Raw genomic sequence first — 21,108 nt, 5'->3', positions numbered from 1 at the left:
AGTATATTTTCCCAGAGGTCTTGTACCATGTATTTCTTTGATTAAAGTGTTTTAAACAGTAGACTTGGCATTTATTGAGAATGTGCTCCCAAACGGTGGCATCTGCAGTACAAGTCAGCTAAGATTGCTAGTGCTACTTAGAAGTCTCAAGTAATTCAAGTGTAGGATTAATCTCCTAAAGCTGGAATTGGGTCAAAATTAAAATTGCAAAGCCACAGGCCAAGCAATGTCAATTCTCAATCTGTGGGGCTGCTGAGGCTCCCAAATTGCCTTCCAGAGAAATCAAAGAGCATTATTTTTAATCTAATGGTTGGAAATATCCTTCCCAACAGGCAGGGGTGGGGTAGGTCTCCAAATTAAGGAATACTGGTAAATAACTCTCAGCCATCTCTTTCAGCATCAGGGGGAAAATGCAAATAGGATTTTTGTCATTGTAAAATTTATATTTGTGAAAGCCTTGTTCAATCAACTGCAATTTCCACACACAAAAAAAATCACATGTAAGAATGTCTGCCAAATAGAAATAAAAATAACAGCTAACCTCTTTATTAGTGCTTTTTAGGTGTCAAGCACGATGATAACTGCTATATATGCACTAAGCATTCTCTCATTTAATTATCAAAATAATCTAAAGCAGGTATTTTCTTCACTCCATTTTACAATGTGGAAGTAGTACAGCCTAAGAGTGGATTATATAATCACTATGTTAATGCTGCCTTCTCCTATCCAAAAGTGCCACTTTATATTAGTAACTTATCAATTTGGATCACAATTTTTAGCACAATCTCAGCACATTTTTTAAAAAGCAAATACTCATTAAAGAATACAGAAGCAGTAAAAAGAGATCCTAATAAAGGAAAGTAAATACCATGATTAAAATTGTTTTAATTTTTACATAATGGCTTTACATAATTAAGTTTTACATAATGGCTTCAAAAGACTGGCCAGATTCGATGTTATCTATAATAAACAGCCAAATATCTGCTGGCCGCGAGACCAAATAACTATTATCAGCAAAAATGGTAAAATAGGACATGCACCACAGGAGAGAGGAACCATGCAGTTTTACCTATCCTATAAACAGACTTTCAGTCACTGACAATGCCACATTGAAGCTAATATAAGAACCTGAACAAAGTTAATTTGACCAAATATTGTCGGCCTTTATGATCTCAAAACTATGCCCTGCAGATAAACATTAGCTAATTTCTTCTTAATTACTTAAATGAGGTTCTGAAATGTATTATAGCCCTGTAAAACACAAAACTGCTAAGGACTTAAAGTGAGCAATTTAAAAGTATTATTCATATCATTCACATCATAATTTGCTAACCTTGAAGATAATTTTGAAAATCCCATTTTTTTATCTTTGAATAAGTGCTTAAATATTTATTTCATGATGATTAACAATTTCAGTGAAGCATTAACAAGCTCACGGACAAGAATCAAGCTTCAGTTCCCAAACTACTTACTGGAGCCTAAGCAAGCCAGGAATTTAACACAATAGGAAGAACCAGGGATTGTATGCTCCATCTAAGACATTAAAAAATCAATTAGAGGCCAGGGATGGTGGCTCACACCTGTAACCCTAACACTTTGAGAGGCCAAGGCGGGCAAATCACTGGAGGTCAGGAGTTCGAGACTAGCCTGGCCAAAATGGTGAAACCCCATCTTCACTAAAAATTAGCTGGGCATGGTGGGGGGGGCTGTAGTCCCAGCTACTGGGGAAGCTGAGACACAAGAATCGCTTGAACCCAGGAGGCAGAGATTGCAGTGAGCCAAGATCGCGCCACTACACTCCAGCCTGGGCATGGAGCGAGAATCTGTCTCAAAAAAAAACAAAAAATAAAAAATAAATCAATTAGAAAACAAAAATGTAATGTGGGCTACCCAACACTTGTCTGTAGGCGGCTAAATTGGCCACAAGTTTGTAACTCCCACATGAAAGCTTAGAACCAGAATCTGAAGCTGTTTTCCTAATATAATTGCTTCCTGTCACAGAGAGTCTATATAACAGATTATAAATTTTGATGAGAACAATGTAGTTTATATACAGGTGATACTCATCTTGTCACATATTTACATGTCCTGAGTGGGAATTAACCATAACATAGAAATAATTTGAATTAAAAAAAAAAAAAGAAATAATTTGAATATTTTAAAATGTCTTTGTTTTTGCTTATAAGATCATAGATAATTGTTTTAGTACATATAAATGAACTACCACTATTGAAATGGCATTTTACCTGCTTAAGAAATCGGTCAGATGCGTGGCTGTGCTTAGCTAATACGCTTGGCAGAGCAGGATTGGCATACTCAAACTGAGGATTGTAGGTATAGTCAGATTTGAAGAATCTCAGTTTTTCTTTCTCTAAGTTGATGGGTTTTATAGCAGTCAATATACAAAATTTCTTCCCAGAAAAGTCATCTCCCTTTTCAAAGCTTCTAGACAGCTGAGGCTGTGGCTTTGTCTTTGGAAGAGTGGAGAAATGGCACCACTTGCCCTTGCTTTTGGGTTTAGGTGGCAGTACTATGCCATTCCCTGTAACAGAGATATCATGTGTAAACTTTACAGGACTCGACACTGAACTAGTGACAAAAACAGCAGGCCGCCTTTCCAGGCAGTACCAAGTACCACTGCTTGTCACAGGCACCAGGGCTTTCATCCTGCGAGGATCTTTGCTACGAGAAGTGTTAGGAGATTTGCTGGGTTTTCTACATCTTTTGGAGTAGGTGGAGGAAGACTGTTTTTGTGAGTGATACTTTTTTTCCTCCTTGCTCTGTAGTAGGACATTGTAACTACTGGTTCCAGTTGTGAAAATGTCTTTTAGCACTCCCGAGGATAAATGTGAAATGCTTCTTTTGCTGTCAATGATCAATGAATCTTCTGCATTTAGAACAGACTTCTTAGCAAGTTCTTGCTCAGGCCAGTGAAGCTTTTCTGTGTTAATAAACAAAATCAAAACAAAAGAAATAACAAAGATACCAGATGAAGCAAATTGTTTATTAGGAAAGGTATTCTGAAGATTCTTTAAACTTCGTAATTTTGCAATAATCATTAAAAAAAACATTTTAAATATTAAAAGGATATATTACTAAACTTTGGTCATGCTAGATACTGTCATTTCTCTTCTCTATGAGTATATGTAAGTTAAATTATCTATAAAAATCCTTAGCTTCAAACCATTTAGATGATCAAAGTCTAATATGTGAGATAATATACATAAATAATCTGAATACTTGATTCTACAAAAGAATGTAGATTTCGGCCGGGCGCGGTGGCTCAAGCCTGTAATCCCAGCACTTTGGGAGGCCGAGACGGGCGGATCACGAGGTCAGGAGATCGAGACCATCCTGGCTAACACGGTGAAACCCCGTCTCTACTAAAAATACAAGAAAATTAGCCGGGCGAGGTGGCAGGCGCCTGTAGTCCCAGCTACTCGGGAGGCTGAGGCAGGAGAATGGCGTGAACCCGGGGGGGCGGAGCTTGCAGTGAGCCGAGATCGCGCCACTGCACTCCAGCCTGGGACACAGAGCAAGACTCCATCTCAAAAAAAAAAAAAAAAAAAAAAAAAAAAGAATGTAGATTTCGGCTGGGCACAGTGGCTCACTGTGTAATCTCAGCATTTTGGGAGGTCGAGGCAGGCAGATCACTTGAGCAGGAGCTGAAGACCAGCCTGGCCAACATGGTGAAACCCTGTCTCTACCAAAAAATACAAAAATTAGCCAGGTATAGTGGTGTGCCCCTGTAATCCCAGCTACTCAGGAGGCTGAGGCATGAGAATTGCCTGAACCCGGGAGGCAGAGGTTGTTGTGAGCTGAGATTGTGCCACTGCACTCCAGCCTGGGTGACAGAGTGAGACCTTATCTCAAAGAAAAAAAAAAAAAAAAGAATGTGGATTTCATAGAAAGCATATATTTTAAAATAGTATTTTCAGTAATAAAGTAAAATCCAAGGCACTTTCATAGGTAATACAATCTTGAAATTTGGAAATATATAAAAGGTAGCTATCAGTAAAAGAAGAACAACAAAGCCTTATTTACTCAAAAACCACTGTTAAGATTAAACAGATGGCATCTTCAAGCATGTTTTAGTAATGTCACTTAGTATGAATAACTGGTTGATTTTCTTCATAATTCTAAGCTGTATGTTAAGGTTAAAGAAAAACAAGCCTTTTTTTCTTGGCAAGTTAGAAAAGCAAATTTTAAGACTATTACAAAGGTATTAATATATCAAATGGCAAGTGAAGGAGAGGGCAGCTTTGTTTTTAGAACTCGCAAGTGCTTTAAGCAGGTAAGAATCACTGGATATACTGTTGAGCATTCACTACTTTAAAACTGTGTTGATCTGCATTCTTTCATTCAACAAATACGTAGAATACTACTGATTCAGCACATGGCTCTGATAAACAACCGTATAAACACATTGTTCTTACCAATAATCAGCTTCTAATCTGGCTCTGAAGACAAGGCATTCCTATGAAGATTTCAACAATAATACAATGTAGTATATAATTAAACATGAAAAACAAAAGACTCAAACAATAACCTATAGTTTAGATGAGGAAGAAAGCAATGTGAAGAGAAACAGATGAGGAGATTTCAAGTAGACCCTTAAGGGTTTTCAGACTCAATTCTAAACTGATGAAGTTTGTCTTAAATACATCTCATCTGAACAAGACTCCAGCTCAACTCCTGTCAATAAATGTTCACTGAATAAACAAGTGAATAAATAAATGACCCTAAACATGCAATTCTGCAACCATTCTGAATAAATATGTACTTGTAGTTCTGGGACCATTCAAATATGAGATTACTGCAGACATGAAAATATAACAGGAAAGACCCTAAACCAGTGGTTCCTAACAGAAGGGGATTTTACCCTCCAGGGAACATTTGGCAATGTCTAGAGACATTTTGGTTGTCACAACCGGGGAGAGGCTACTGGCATCTAGCAGGTAAAGGCCAGGGATGCTGCTAAACATCCTTCACTGCATAGGACAATCTCCTACAACAAAGAAATATTCATTTCAAAATGTCAATAGTATCAAGGTAGAGAAACTCTGATCTAAATATTAGTTTTTAAATTCCAGGAGTCATAGAGTCTAGGGTAAAGAGACAGTACTAAAGTAGATAATAATCCAAATATGTAAGGTATTTAAAAGTCCTTTTTCTTACATTTTCTAGGCCAGCATGTGAAATCTGAATTCTGACGTCTAAAAGATAACACAGCTATCTCTAAAGCTTGCAGGGGCTAAATGTCTATTATGTGTGAGTTTAGAGGTAGGAGCTAGATTACATAGGGTCATTGAAGACAGGTTGTACAAAGAAGCTGTTCAATAAATGTTAAAGACTCAACAAGACAAAATTAACTGGACAAATAAACAAAACATTAATCATAGGCTGGTAGCTCCCAGTTTCTCAGGAGTTTCATAGATTTATGTGTCGTCAACTAACAGTCAGAACTGGGCAGGCCAGGCAAACAGGCTAAGGAAAACCAGGACACAGGCTGTAGCCCGAATGCCCAGGAATAATGTCGGTTTCCCTAAAACGACACCACAAGCTTAGGAGACAAGGGGTGATAATGAAAAAAAACCGAAATAGACATGAAAAGGGAAAGTATAAAAGAACTCAAATAAGCATAAGCCTAGGAAGTACAGTAAGGACTAGCCGGAGCTGGAAAGGCAAAGGGAGGAAATCAGGTTGTTTTCTCAACTGATCTTCGTAATAAAAAGGGACGGAGTTACATCAAATTAAAATAAATAAATAAGACTACTCTGAAGAATTTGTTTTGATGATTCACTACATATATGTTGTGCTGATTTTTTTAAAATGAATATTCAATGTAAAAATGCTCTTTGTTTTCTAAGACCTAGTAGCTTTATGACCAAAGAACTGGACTTGCCGAGTTCTGTGGTCATAAAGCATCAGTGACCTCCAAATTCACAATTTCGTGCCATCTGAAACAGCCTATACATTTCCAGATACTAAAAAAAAAAACCGTCCTAAACCACCTGTCAAAATACTCAAGGAGGAGTGAAGTATGGCAGCAGGATGACAGTATATGCCTGACAGAACCTCTCTCCCCAGGAATTACAGCATTTCAGTTCACTTGCTAATTATCTCCTGAAAAGCTTAGCACGAGTCCTTTTGAAGCTCCATCTGCTGCTGAATAAAGTTTGGGAGTGTTAATGGTCTATTTATTTTACAAATGCCAATCCTGTTAAATGCTGGATAGCCCATGAAGTTCATAAAAGTGGAGCACATGGTCCTTCACACAACTCATACAAGATGGATATAAATTAATTTCTCAGAGTCACAGTAATTGTATTTCAGTTGCATTAAAAACTATCATAGAACCTAAGAGATTGTTTTTGTAATTTTAAATACTATTGCTTATTTTGTGGAAAAAAGACCTGAACATGGTTAAGAACACTAAGAGGCTGATAACATTTGACACAATTTATTAAAGAACATCCTATTCTCTGAATCCTTTTTCCTGAATTAAAACATTTTTAAAGCATAAACAGACTTATTTGGAGGAAGTGTAGCTCGTGTTTTCCCAGAAAAGTAATAAGGTAATTAAAAAGCATACTTTCTCACATTAAAGGTACTCATTATATAATGTAAAACTTAAGCTACAAGCAATCTGTTTCACTATAATATTGGGAAGAACGAAAATAATTTGTTGATAGAAGAAAATTGTTCACCCCAACCTGATTACCCATACTGAAGAAAAAAGGGTAAATAATATTTGTGCATTAAAATTGACAGTCTATTCACAAGTAGATGAATATACCGAAGTAATCAACACAATGAAAGCTTAGTATATATCTAGAACAGGAGAAAAGGATACCAAGATTCCTGACATCCATTCCCAGCTCTTTCAATGACCTCTCTGTAATATTAGCCTAATCATTAAGTCCATCGTTACCTCCCGTTCCTCATCTAAAAGAATGGGGGAAAAGGGAGACACTGCTCTCTAAATGCAGTGTTTCACAACTGTGAGTAGGTGAGGTTTCATAGGAATCAAGAGGTCTCTGGCTGAAAAGGAAGATCACCAGAAAGAAAGCCTGGTGGCAAATACTATTCAACCAGTTTTGACCTACAAAATGGAAATTTCCGTGGTTCACTAATACTTACAAAACCTGAGAATCTGGGATAATTTTATACCACAAAACAATAGGTTACTTGATTACAAACAAAAGAAAGGCCAAAACAAAACAAAATAATCCCCAAACAAGGTAAACTTTAATTTTATCAAGAATTTCATCACTTAAAACTCAAAAGAAGCCAGGCACAGTGGCACATGCCTGTAATCCCAGCTATTTAGGAAGCTGAGGCTGGAAGATTACTGGAACCCAGGAGTTTGAGTCCAGCCTACAGAACATAGCAAAACCCCAACTCTAAAAATCAAACAAACGAACAAACAAACAAAAACACCTCAAACAATATGAACAGTAGAAAGGATAAATTGTGGTAGGCTCATACAACAGAAGACTATACGGCAATGAAAGGAAAACTGACATTGTAAGCAACAATATGGATGTATCTCAGACAATGTTGAGCGAATGAAGCCACATCAAAAGATTATATAGTGTATAATTCCGTTTATATGTAGTCCAAAACAGCAAAACTAATTTATGGTATTAGATGTCAGAATAGCAGTTACCTTTGAGGGATGAATCATAATCTAGGAGGAGATACCAGGAAACCTGCTAGGTGCTGGAAATGTTCTCTATCTGTTCTGGGCAATGGTTATGTATGTACAAAGTCATTGGCCTGCACATTTAAGACTTGTAAACTTTATTTAAGTTACACTTTAATTTTTTTAAGGATGTATAAAATCAGTATCCTTAAAAATACATTTATTGCTCAATTTGTCCACACTATAACAGATAATCTATTAACTATAGTATCTCTAAATTCAATAGCAACCAATGTAGCTTATCAACTTTAAGAAAATGAGACGAAAGGCACTGCTAATGTCATTGAGGAATTCAGAAACTTGACTGTACTTTAGGATTCCTAAAAATTTCACAGTCCCAGGTAAGAGCAATTCAGTGTTGCTCTATTAGTAACTTATAATGGGACACTGTTGTTTTGGGGTCAGAAACTTGTATGTTTGTTGTTTTTACAGTTAGAAATATACAGAGTAGTCTAGATACCCTTGATGGTGATGGTTGTGGTAAGAGTGAGCATTATATATCATCTAAAACAACACTGAATGTGCCAGAAACAAACATGGCTTTCCCTTGGGATGGACAAAACTCCTAACTGTGGTCTATGAGGTCACTCTCGGTCAGATCCTTCTGCCTCTGCAGCCTCACCTCACACTGTGTTCCTCAGTTTCTCCACTTCAGCCTTCTCTCACTTTGACCATATCTCATCCTTACCATGATCTCTCCGAGCATACTTCTTCACATGCTACTCTCTGTGTCTGCTGGGCCCTTCTATCCCTCTTTTTCTTAGATTAATACCCACTCATCTTTCAGTTCAAATAGCACTTGGTCAGGAAGCCTTCCTTAACTCTTTCATTTTAGAACCTCATAACACCTTATATCTCTTCTTCGAAGTCCTTTATCATGGTTGCAGGTTTATATTTGTTGTATGACAGACTTCCTCAACAATGAAATTATAAGCTCTTTTACAACATACATCTGTGTTTGGTTTTGCTCATTCACTATCCTGCTTATGAAAGGGTGGCCAGAGAAGTAGACAAGGGAAGAGAATATTTGAGAGGAAAGAAAGGGTAAAAGACTTAGTTGCCTGACCATTGTGGAAAAAACAATCCCAGGAAGGCAAAAGAAAAATGAATCAATTAGTGATGTTGAAGACAAGTTTTAATGGTAAGTTTTAATGGAAGTACCTGCCGCTGTAGAACAAATAGGAGTTATGTGCCTAGGTATATTCATCCTGTATGGCCTAACGCTGGCCTTAAGACTTTCGTTTCCAGTATTTTTAAACATTCATCTTTGATATAAAGACACTTCATTTCTGGAATGACTCATTAATCACTTCTTACATCACATACAAAATAAAGCCAATAGGAAATCATAAATGAACATAATCTTATATGGTTTCTCACAGCATTTTATTAATGAATGAACTAGATGTCTTCTATTTTGAAAACAACAAATTTATATTCAAGTGAAATAGGATTTTCCCAGGTAAAAATTATTACATACTTGCCTGTGATTAAAAACCTAAAAACCAACACTTGAGCAAACCATCAGATAATGTGACACAGATATTAAATGAAATCTTGAGGTTGGGTTTTGTGGCTCAAATCAGTGTACAGTCACTATAATAGTGAGCTGATTTTCCTAGTAGTTGACAACATGGGCTTTGGAATGGAGCTGTCTGGTATGAATCTTGATATAATAGTGAGCTGATTTTCCTAATAGTTGACAACATGGGCTTTGGAATGGAGCTGTCTGGTATGAATCTTGGCTCTGTTTATTAATAGCTATAACCCTGACCAAGTTACATAACTTCTTTGTGCTATAGTTTCCTTATCTGTAAAATGGGATGATAATAATAATACATACTTCGTAGTACTGTTGTAAGGATTTTAAAAGTTAATATGTGTGAAGTGCTGAGAACAGTGCTGGACTATAAGCAGCCTCTGTTAACTATTATTAGTATCACATTAAATATTATATTCAGCTCCTACAGAAACACCACATGGAAAAATGTACATAGGGAAATATTTTGAATCATTAAATTTGAATTCCAAGGCAAATTTCATGTTAATAAGGTAATTAATCTATATTTTAGAATCAAGATTTTAGTGGCTTTAGTATAATAAACCCTCTTTTTTTTTAAATCCCAGAAGCTAAAGTAGAACCTTTTTTTTTTTTTTTTTTTTTGTGACAGGGTCTCAATCTGTGACCAAGGCTGGAGTGCAGTGGCAATTCTGGCTCACTGCAACCTCTGACACCTGGGCGCTCAAGTGATACTCCTGCCTCACCCTCCAAGTAGCTGGGACTACAGGCGCGGGCCACCATGCCCGGCTAATTTTTTAATTTTTTGTAGAGATGGGGTTTTGCTGTGTTGCCCAGGTTGGTCTCGAACTCCTGAGCTCAGGTAATCCATCTGCTCTCTGCCTCACAAAGTGCTGGGATTACAAGTGTGAGCCACTGCACCCAGCCTGAGAACCTTCCTCTTTGAAAGGCCATGAGAAGTCAAAAAAAACCTTTTCTGATTTGATTCCATTTTTAAACAGCAGAGATAGCATATACTAATAAGTCAAAAGTGGGTAAGATATTACATAGGAAGTGATTTCAGAAACAAGTAATTGCTTCATTCCTGAAATATAAAATAATGAGTCTGTTCTATATTTGTAACAACTTTTAGAGCTGAAAAAAAAATGAACACATTTCCATCAGTACTCTTACCACAATCAAGTTCTGCTAACCAGAAAGAAGAACATGGCCATCTTAGATATCAATGAATCGTGAGGGAATGACCAGGGCAGAGGAGGGCATGTTTTCAGCTTAACTCTCTACATGAAGTTTCTGGCTGTCCAAATTGGGTTTTTCTGATATCGCAGTGAAATGCTGGGCACCGGGCTCTAGAATGATTTCAACTAGTTAAGTACTATATAAGAGAGAAAGTAGTCTGAAAAATGACCCAGTTATTTTTAAAGGAATTGTAAATTAGAGGCCTGAATGGTCTCAAATGGCTATTTGAACTTTATTGTACTATAGAAATTCACTGCCAAATTATTTACCTCAGGGTTTGCAAACATACAGGGTTGGAATGATAAATGTACCGCCACTAAATTATAGGAAGGGAAATGAGACAAGAGGAGTGGGTCTACTACTTTCTAAAGTATCTCTTCTCAAACTTCTAACTCAACATGTTGACATATCAAGAGATCACTCTGCATGACTAAATGATCAGAGTATCTGCTTTCTAATACTAATATTATTTTATTTGTATCTCTACAATGATTGTTACGGTTTGGGAAAATAATTTTAATCTATGTGATTTCTCAGTTAAATAATGTGCACTGTGACAGAAATCTACATTTTTCTTCAAGGCACTGATTCTATGGAGAAGAAGATATTGCCCTCCCCCACCCCCCTGCCCAATTGTGATTTTTAGTTGTCACAATTATGGGGTCGGGGCAGAGAACAGCATCCCACAAGGAAGAATTATCTTGTCCAAAGTTAACAGTGCTAGGCTGGGCACAGTGGCTCATGCCTGTAATCCCAGCACTTTGGGAAACCGAGGTGGGAGGATCACCTGAGGTCAGGAGTTCCAACCAGCCTGACCAACATGGTGAACCCGTCTCTACTAAAACTACAAAAATGTGCCAGGCGTGGTGGCGTGCGTCTGTAATCCCAGTTACTCGGGAGGTCAAGGCAGGAGAATCGCTTGAACCCGGGAGGTGGAGATTGCAGTGAGCAGAGACAGCGCCATCGCACTCCAGCCTGGGTGACAGAGCGAGACTCTGTCTCAAAAACAACAACAACAACAAAGTTAATGGTGCTGAGGTTGAGAAACCTTGCTCCATATTTAGGAGGTATGGTACTTTTAAGTAACTTTTGACATTTTAATTGTGTTTTAGGACGAAAGTAGCATCTACATCAAATCACATTTTTAAAAACTCTAACGCCAATTAAAGTTGCCTTTTCAATCTTAGCTCCTGTAACTATGTTTCCTGTCAACATAAATGAGATAAATCGCGGCAATGTCATGACTGCACAAATCAACTCTGTATAACACTGAACATGAAATAAAACAGTATAAAATTAAAATCATGTTTTCACTGGCAAGGGGTTTGGTTTTTCAGTTAGAGTGCTCACAGAAAAATAGTCTATTAGGTACTGCATTGTTTTAAAATTTAAAATTCCGGCCTTATTTTGGCACTAGTTTGAGGAGTAGGTATTTCCCTTTACTCCGTTGTTCTTCGTCATAATTCTGAACTGTCAAAACCCTGCCTTGCAAAAATGTTTGCGTACAGAATCAAATGCTGGGAAAATGGCCTAGAAAATTACTCTAAGATTACGTAAGGTTTTTTTTTTTAATGGCTAACACGCATAGCGATTTACAAATAGTAAGAGTCAAGTTCTGTGCTCCCAGAGATCGAACTGAATTTTTAAAAATGCAGGTAAACTTTCAGACTTTCTGACCTGGGGTCTGTTTAAAGACCCATGTTTTACCCTTGGTATAATCTGTACTGTAAAATGGCCTATTATAATATCAACTCAAAATGTTCTCACTGTTTAAGAATAAAAGCATACACACACAAATATACACAGTATAAATACTGAAATACAGATGTGTTCTTTCACTTAGCTTATTTTTTCTGACTATTCTAGAAAATTATGAAGCTTAATCACACACCTAGCGTGTTTTGAAAATAAGATTTAACAATCTTTGGATTGTACCTTTGTAGGACCAGCAACCGGTCTATTATTATAATATTTTTCACGAGATTCCACAGCATGTACTTACTGATAATAAGTGACGAAAGGAAAAGGGGCCGATTTCTCTCTTCCCTCCGTAGGCTTTTCGCGAGCGCCTCCTGAGCGCCCCGCAGGGGTCGGGACGCAGGGTGGAGTCCCGAGCGGCGCGCCCAGCCGGTAGCTACCATTACCTGGACCCCGGGCGGCGGGACCCCGGTCCGCCCCGCACCCCCGCCGCGGCCAGCCCTTCCCTGCACTCACCCGTCACGCGAATGGACTCCAGCATCGTTCCCCCGAGGCCCGGGGCGGCGGGCTCCGCGGGCTCAGGGGGAAGGGCCGCGCAGGGGCGGGCCGGGCGGCCCCTAGTCTCTGACCCGGGCCTCAGTGGAGGGTGCGCGGCGGGAGGCGGCTGTCCGCTACCTGGAGCAGGATAAGGAGGGTAATGGCGGACGAAGACGTACGGACACTGACTGTGAGCAGCGCTTCCACCAGCCCGCAGATGCTGGAAGATACACACGGCGGCCCTACGGTGCCCGGCAGCGCTTAGAACCTGCCACCGTGACGTAGCAGCTGCGCCGGTTGCTAGGAAACTGCCCCCGGGGTCCGCGCGCGCTGCGCTTCCCGGAGCCTGCGCGCCGCTGGGGGCGCTAGTGCGACGAAGGCCGGCGGGCAGCGAGAGAGAGTGGGAGGAACTACAACTCCCGGCGTGCGCAGCGCGGGCTAGTGTCTCCAGGGCTTGTGGCTGTGCCCGCGAGCGGCTGGGGTCTCCCGCTAGTCGGATAACGCATGTTGACTGATCTTTCAGAGACGTTTGTACCCGTTTAAAGGGGACTGAACTCCATGGTGCGCTGTGACACTTGGCCCTAACTGCAAATAGCAAAGCCAGTCCTTCCGCTTAGGAGGTGCGGGGAAGCTAAAACACCTTTAGGTTGAGCTAGTAAGAGTGAAAAGTGCAAGAGGCTCAATGACCACTTGACAGTACCCCAGCATACTATCCTTAATACTGAAATTCACACTGTAGCTTGTGATTCTGCAATTGATAAGGGCTTAATGTTATTTTCAGTTTATTATTCATTTTCACATTAGCAAGTGTGAAAATTTAATCTTTTACAATAACTGGGAGGCAGGCCGCGGTGGCTCATGTCTGTAATCCTCGCACTTTGGGAGGCCAAGGCGGGTGGATCGTTGGAGGCCAGGAGTTGGAGACCAGCCTGGGCCACATGGCGAAAACTCAACTCTACTAAAAACACAAAAAATTAACAAATCGTGGTGGCGCACTTCTGTAGTCCCAGCTACTCGGGAGGCCGAGGCAGGAGGACTGCTTGAGTCTGGGAGGTGAGCATGCAGTGGGCCATGGTCGCGCCACTGCAGCACTCCAGCCTGGGTGACACCGTGAAACTTAAAAAAAAAAAAAAAAAAAAAACAGTGGGAATGGGAAATGTAGACTAAACCATTCAACAAACATTTTTTGAGACCCTAACATGTGCAAGGTTCTGAGTCAGGCTTTGAGGACATCAAGGGGAATGAAATAAGCCTAGTGGAGCTTACAGTCTAGGAAGAGCTCATGAGATAGTGCTGGCAACTGTCAGTCTTCAGACAGTTACATCTCGTCTTCATCCTCAAGGCTGAGGTAAGACATGGAAATAATGGGGTGTGTTTTCAAACTCAGGAACAAAAGAAAGTTGAATATCAGGACCGTCAAACTCTGAGAATGTCAGACAACTTGTGAGAAATTGTTTCTTTTTCATCACTTAGGAGAGAACAGTGGAAATATAACTATATCACAAATACTGGATAACCTCACTTCATATTCTGTCTTCAAATCCTGTGAATACTATCTTCGAAATACATCCAGAGTCTAGCCACTTGCTACCACTCTGGTTCAAGCCACCACCACCTCTTGTCTGGATTATAGCAGTCTTCTAGACCGTCTCTGTATTCCCACCCTACCCTCTTTCACACTGTTCTCAAAACTCAGTGGCCAGAATGAACCTGTGAAAAAATCAGATCATGTCACTCTGTTCAAAACCTTCAGTGGCTTCCTTTCCTGTGAAGTCCTTTATGACCTAGCCTCCTGTCACCTCTTTGATCTCATCTCCAACTACTTCCTCCCCCATAGACACACTGGCCTCCTTGATATTCCTCAATTCCAGGCACTATTTCACCTCAAGGCCTTTGCAACTTGGAATTCTCCCCGCATGGAATGTTCTACCCTCAGATATCTGCAGGACTATCTCCCTTGCTTCCTCAGGACTTAACCCAAATGTCAGTTCTTCGTGAACCCTTCCCTGGCCACTCTATTTAAAATTCTACTCCTTCATATTTCCTATAGCCCTTCTCTGCTTTATTTTTTTACTTAGCACTTAACATTGTCTAATTTATTACATATTTTATTGATTTATCATAACTATTGTCTGATATTTTATCCCTAGAATAAAATTTCCACAAGTGCAGTGATTTTTGTTTGTTCACTGCTATATCCCCGCACCAAGAAGAGTGACTGGCACGTAGCAGGCCCTCAGTAAATATTTGTGAATTAATGAATAAGTAGACAATAGAAAGTGTGTGCATTTATAATGATAACTAAAATAATATGGAATTATATCAAATGGACCAATAGATGAAGAACAAATCTGCTTTGGGTTAAAACACTTGCTATAGTAATGAGCAATGAATCTGTTGCATTTGTAAGAGTAGTAATTCTTGCAACATATGTCCTAAGGAAAAAGGCTCTAAATGAACCATGCTGTTGGCTTCCTTATATACCCAGAATTCTGAAAGCTGTTTTCCAAGTTTGCTATAAATGCATCTATACCTCTACAAATTTCTAGTTTTTAAACTGCAGTTTAAGAGCAGTTTAAGAGCTATTTCTCAAAAAAGTCTGTCACTGTAGTTTAAGAGCTATTTCTCAAAAAAGAAAGCCTCCTAAAAGATGTTACCAAGTCATATGTTCAGTGTCTGTGCAGTTTACTCTGAATGCTTTTACTAAAGTATGTTTAATCATATTGCCTATTTTCATTATATTTTAAGTAACCAAGATATATATTATCTTCCTGATTCCACAGGTATTTATTTATATAGAAGACACTGGGCTTGGTGTTTTTGGAGTATATAACAAAACATGATACCTATCCTCAAGGAAAGTCCTGACTAGTAGGGAAGATTTTCTTTTTTTTTCTCTTTTTTTTTTTTTTTGAGATGGAGTCTCGCTCTGTTGCCCAGGCTGGAGTGCAGTGGCCGGATCTCAGCTCACTGCAAGCTCCACCTCCCAGGTTTATGCCATTCTCCTGCCTCAGCCTCCCGAGTAGCTGGGACTACAGCGCCCGCCACGTCGTCCGGCTAGTTTTTTGTATTTTTTAGTAGAGACGGGGTTTCACCGTGTTAGCCAAGATGGTCTTGATCTCCTGACCTCGTGATCCACCCGTCTCGGCCTCCCAAAGTGCTGGGATTACAGGCTTGAGCCACCGCGCCCGGCCGGGAAGATTTTCTATAAAATACATGCATGTGTGTATATATATGTACATGCATACATACATATAAAAAATAGAAAATGTTGTGTATTCTAATTTCAACATGTCATTAAAATTAAGAATGCCAAAAATAAACAAATTTGATGCCTCTGTAGTTAGCCTACCTGAAATATTACTTCATTCTTTACTTTTATAATTATTTTTATGTTCACCCTACCAATATTTTCCTGTGGACCATTTTTAAATTTCTTTAGTGATAAGTACCATATAAAGGTATTTATCAATGTAATCAAAACATTTTTAAAATCTATTATCTGTGTATTATTGAAGCACTCTTGCTAACAAATTCATGAATACAAAGAGTTTATCCAATTTCTTATAAAACTTGTACTGTTACCAGCTCCTTTTACTATTCCCATCTATGCAATTATTCACCCTCATCAAGCTTTCTGCATCTGCTTTGTTAATTACTGATTTGTGCTATGCCTGCTTAGTGTTTCCATTGGGTTCAGCATCTGCAGCTGTCCAGTTGGCTGCTTTTCAGTCAGCATTGTTTTTACATATCCACAAGAACAATGAACAATCTCATCTTTCTGAGAAATTTTCCTTTATACCTGTTTCTACATTAACCATTAATATTGAGACAAGATGATTGACTTAATTATGTTACTGCTCCATTTTTAGGGCACTAATTTCAAGATCAAGTTAGGAATTTATTAAAATTGCTTTTGTTTTTATTTTTATTTATTTATTTTTTCTTTTGAGACAGAGTTTCGCTCTTTTTTTTTGCTCAGGCTGGAGTGCAGTGGCGTGATCTTGGCTCACTGCAAACTCTGCCTCTTGGGTTCAAGTGATTCTCCTGCCTCAGCCTCCTGAGCAGCTGGGATTACAGGCGTGCGCCACCATGCCCGACTAATTTTGTATTTTTAGTAGAGACAGGGTTTCACCATGTTGGCCAGGCTGGTCTCAAACTCCTGACCTCAGGTGATCTGCCCGCCTCAGCCTCACAAAGTGCTAGGATTATAGGCGTGAGTCACTGTCCCTGGCCATTAAAACTGATTTTAATAATTTATGTTTACCTTTAAGGATGCCCTTCACCCTTTTTAAAGTTTTATTAAACTTAAACTTTTCAATAATAACCAAAAATGCCATTGCAGTTGTCTTGCTGAGATATACTCACTTTCCTTTTATGGTCATCTTTATGTATTCTAGAAGCATTGTATTGTGGATCATTTTGATTAATGAATATCTGTAAGGATTATTTCCATTTAATTTTAGATTTAAAATAATAGAAAAATAGGTGTTTTGATAGAAATATTGTTATTTTATGTGTGGCAGGATTGTTATGTTATAGGTAAAGAACTTTTTTATTTTATTTCACTTTTTGTTTTGGGACAGGGGCTCACTCTGTCACTCAGGTTGGAGTGCAATGGCATGATCATGGTTCATGCCATGATTTTACCTAAGCCTCAGCCTCCCGAGTAGCTGAGACTACAGGCATGTGCCACCAGGCCAGGCGAAATTTTTATTTTTTTTTGTAGAGTTGGGGTTTTGCCATGTTGCCAGGCTGTTTTTGAACTCCTGGACTCAAGCAATCTGACTGCCTCGGCCTCCCAAAATGCTAGGATTACAGATGTGAGCCACCATGCCCAGTAATTAACTATTTTTTTTACTTCGTCAGTGCTTGTTTAATTAACTACTCATGTTTATCTGTATATTGTTTTTACATGGTAGAACAGATGTTGACAAATGTTTATTTACTATTCATAAGTTAGTTGATGGAGTTTTGGTATAAAAAAAGTAAAAAAAGGTAAGTTATACCATCTGTGTGTAATAAGAGAAGATCATTTTCTTTTTAGAAAAAGAGATCAACATCCTGCTTGTTAAAGAGTCAGGAGAGGTTTGATCGTTTACCTTGATAGGGCATAAAGGCTAGTAAAGACCAAGAAAGACGAAGAGAGAGATGGGGTCTGGACAAGGCTGCCAGAAAGTGTTGCTACTGGAAGAAAAGTATATTATTTCACTTTTTTTTTTTTTTTTTCAGAGACAGGGTCTCACTCTGTCGCCAAGGCTGGAGTGCAGTGGTGTGATCATAACTCCTCAGCTCAAGCGATCCTCCCACCCTGGCCTCCCAAGTAGCTGGGACCACAGGCACTTTTTGTAGAAATGGGGTCTTGCTTTGTTGCCCAGGCTGGTCTCAAATTCCTGGCCTCAAGCAATCCTCCCTCTGTAGCCTCTCAAAGTGCTGGGATTACAGGTGTCAGTCACCACACCCAGCCTATAATACTTCACTTTCTATAGCAGAAGTTCAGTTTTTTAAGAGCATATCATGCTTGCAACTGAAAAAAGTTTAATTTATTAAAAAGAGGTTTTTATCTTATTAACAAAAAATGAATTAGAACACTATATTTACTTACTTGTAAGTTTCAGATGAGAAACTTAAAAAATGGGGAGGGAAGCTTCTGCAGCCTATGGTTGTAAAAGAACAGAGCAACTCTAGTTGCAATACCTCAGACGCTGATAAGCATTACCAGAAGTCTCAGGGCAAACTGTAAACAATGTTTCTCGATTCATAAAACAGGAGGAAAAACAAAGAAATCTAGAAAATAGTTGGTAGAATTGGTTTTTCCTTGGCTTTTAAAAAAATTTCATTTGGGAGGCCGAGATGGGCAGATCACGAGGTCAGGAGATCAAGACCATCCTGGCTAACGCGGTGAAACTCTGTCTCTACCAAAAATACAAAAAAATTAGCCGGGCGTGTTGGCGGACGCCTGTAGTTCCAGCTACTAGGGAGGCTGAGGGAGGAGAATGGCATGAACCCGGGAGGCGGAGCTTGCAGTGTGAGCCGAGATCGAGATCGCGTCACTGCACTCCAGCCTGGGCAACGGAGCGAGACTCCGCCTCAAAAAAAAAAAAAAAAAAAAAAAATTCAGCACAGTTTGAATGCTTTCAGGATGTCTATATCAAGAGAATGGAATGTTTTGCAGCATGTCTATATTCAGGAGAATGAAAAGCATTAAGTGGAAGTCAAATAAAAGAATGCTTTGTGAAACGCCTCTGCCTTTTCATCTCAATGAAAACAGAACAGCACAAAAACCCTGGGGAACACTGTGATTTTATATGTGTGTAAATGATGTTTTTAATGTTTGTTGGAAATGATTAAGGGAGGAAGGATGTTTTTTAATCAGCCAAAAAGATACTGCTCTTAATTATATTTTGGAGAAACCAAGATGTGCATTAACTTAACTCCTTCCAGATATTTAAGTTCCTATTATATACAAGGTAAAAAGATGATGAAAAAGATTGAAACCTACCTTTAAAGAACTTACTGATGGTATGTATATACATATGTAAAAATGATGGCTGGGCCTGGTGGCTCACGCCTGTAATCCCAACACTGTGGGAGGCCAAGGTGGGCATATCACCTGAGGTCAGGAGTTCAAGACCATCCTGGCCAACATGATGAAACCCTGTCTATACTAAAAATTCAAAAATTAGCCAGGTGTGGTGGTGCATGCCTGTAGTCTCAGCTGCTCGGGAGGCTGAGGCAGGAGGATCACTTGAATCCCAGGGGTGGAGGTTGCAGTGAGCAAAGATGGTGCCACTGCACTCCAGCCTGGGCAACAGAGCAAGACTTCATCTCAAAAAAAAAAAGCAATAAAAATTATGTACATGCATCAATCAGTCCTTTAGCATATATGACAGGGATGCTAGGGTAAGTAAATCAGAGTCCCAGTTCTCATAGAACTTATACTGGGAGAAAAAAAACAACAACCAATTTAACAAAAGATATAATTTCAGATACAGATAGGTGCTATGAAGCACAGCAAATCAGGAAAGTATGCTAGATGGTAGGTAACTTGGAGTGATCAGGAAAGGCCTCTGAGAAAGTACCTTTGAGCTAAGGCTTGAAGAACAAATGTCAGCCGCTTGAAGAATAAGAGTCAGAATTTTTAGGGGACAAGCGATCTAGGCAAAGGGAATTGCAAAGCCAAAAGCCCTGAGATAAGAATGATTTGGCATGATCCCTGGACCCACATGAAGGTCAGTATGATTGAAGTCTAGTAAGCTGGGGGAAAGCGGGTAGGAGAAGAGAGGTAGGCAGGGGCCAGGGAAGGGAGTTTCGACTTTATTCTTTATTTTTAAAAAATTTTTCATAGAGATGGGGGTCTCACTATGTTGCCTAGACTAGTCTGGGACTCTTGGCTTCAAGCAGTCCTCCCCCGTCTACCTCCCAAAGTGCCAGTATTACAGGCGTGAGCTACCACACCCAGCCTAATTTCAGTATTATTCCAAGTGCAATCAGAAGCGACTGGAGGATTTTTTTTTTTTTTTCTTTTTTGAGATGGAGTCTCACTCTGTTGCCCAGGCTAGAGTGCAGTGGCTCGATCTCAGCTCACTGCAACCTCCGCCTCCCGGGTTCAAGCGATTCTCCTGCCTCAGCCTCCCGAGTAGCTGGGACTACAGGTGCCTGCCACGATGCCCGGCTAATTTTTTGTATTTTTTAGTAGAGACAGGGTTTTACCGTGTTAGCCAGGATGGTCTTGATCTCTTGACCTCGTGATCTGCCTGCCTCAGTCTCCCAAAGTGCTGGGATTACAGGCATGAGTCACCGTGCCTGGCCATTTTATTTTATGTATATATATATTTTTGAGACACGGTCTCACTCTGTCACCCAGGCTGAGTGTAGTGGTGAGATCATAGCTCACTGCAGCCTCTACCTCCTGGGCTGAAGTGATGCTCCCACCTCAGACTCCTGAGTAGCTGTGACTATAGGCATGACCCACCACGCATGGCTAATTTTTTTTTTTTTGTAGAGACAAGGTCTCACTACGTTGCCCAGGCTGGTTTCGAACTCCTGGACTCAAGTGATCCTCCTGCCTTGCCCTCCCAAAGTGCTGGGATTATAGGCATGAGGTACTGCACCTGGCCCACTGGAGGATTTTAAACAGTGCAGTGACATGACATGATTTATGTTTTTAAAAGCTTGCCTTGGCATCTCTGAGGACAATGAATAAGAAGTTAAGAGTAGAAGCTGGGAGACCAAGTTGGGAGTAGAAGCAGGGAAACCAAGTAAGACCCTCTTGCAGTGGGCCAAGTGAGAGAGTGGTGATGGGTCTGAGTGGAAAGGGAGGTATGGAGAGGAAGAGGAGTAGAAGACTCAAGATACGTTCTGGAGGCAGAGTTGATCAGCAGGTTAGTGTGTGAATGGAGTAGGA

The 21,108-nt window shown here is 39.7% G+C and overlaps 1 protein-coding gene across 8 annotated transcripts in view; it reads right to left on the bottom strand.

The window, feature by feature from the left end:
* Positions 1-21,108, bottom strand: part of MATCAP2 (microtubule associated tyrosine carboxypeptidase 2) — a 66,832-nt gene that overhangs the window by 29,321 nt on the left and 16,403 nt on the right. For 2 of the 8 annotated variants that reach the window (XM_005549792.5, XM_005549795.5), the window contains exons 1-2: positions 12,469-12,974; positions 2,247-2,941 (exon numbers count right to left, since the gene is read on the bottom strand). In XM_005549792.5, the coding sequence (XP_005549849.3) occupies positions 2,247-2,941; positions 12,469-12,607 (834 nt within the window). In that variant the 5' untranslated portion in view covers positions 12,608-12,974. Of the gene's footprint in view, positions 1-2,246; positions 2,942-12,468; positions 12,975-21,108 lie in introns of those variants that run through there. The other 6 variants (XM_005549794.5, XM_005549796.5, XM_065542135.2 and 3 more) reach the window with 4 other exon arrangements.

This window comes from Macaca fascicularis, chromosome 3 (assembly GCF_037993035.2).
Source record: "Macaca fascicularis isolate 582-1 chromosome 3, T2T-MFA8v1.1".
Classification (NCBI taxonomy): Eukaryota; Metazoa; Chordata; class Mammalia; order Primates; family Cercopithecidae; genus Macaca; species Macaca fascicularis.
Note: the sequence above shows the minus strand (reverse complement) of the source record. Positions and strands in the feature narration are given on the sequence as shown.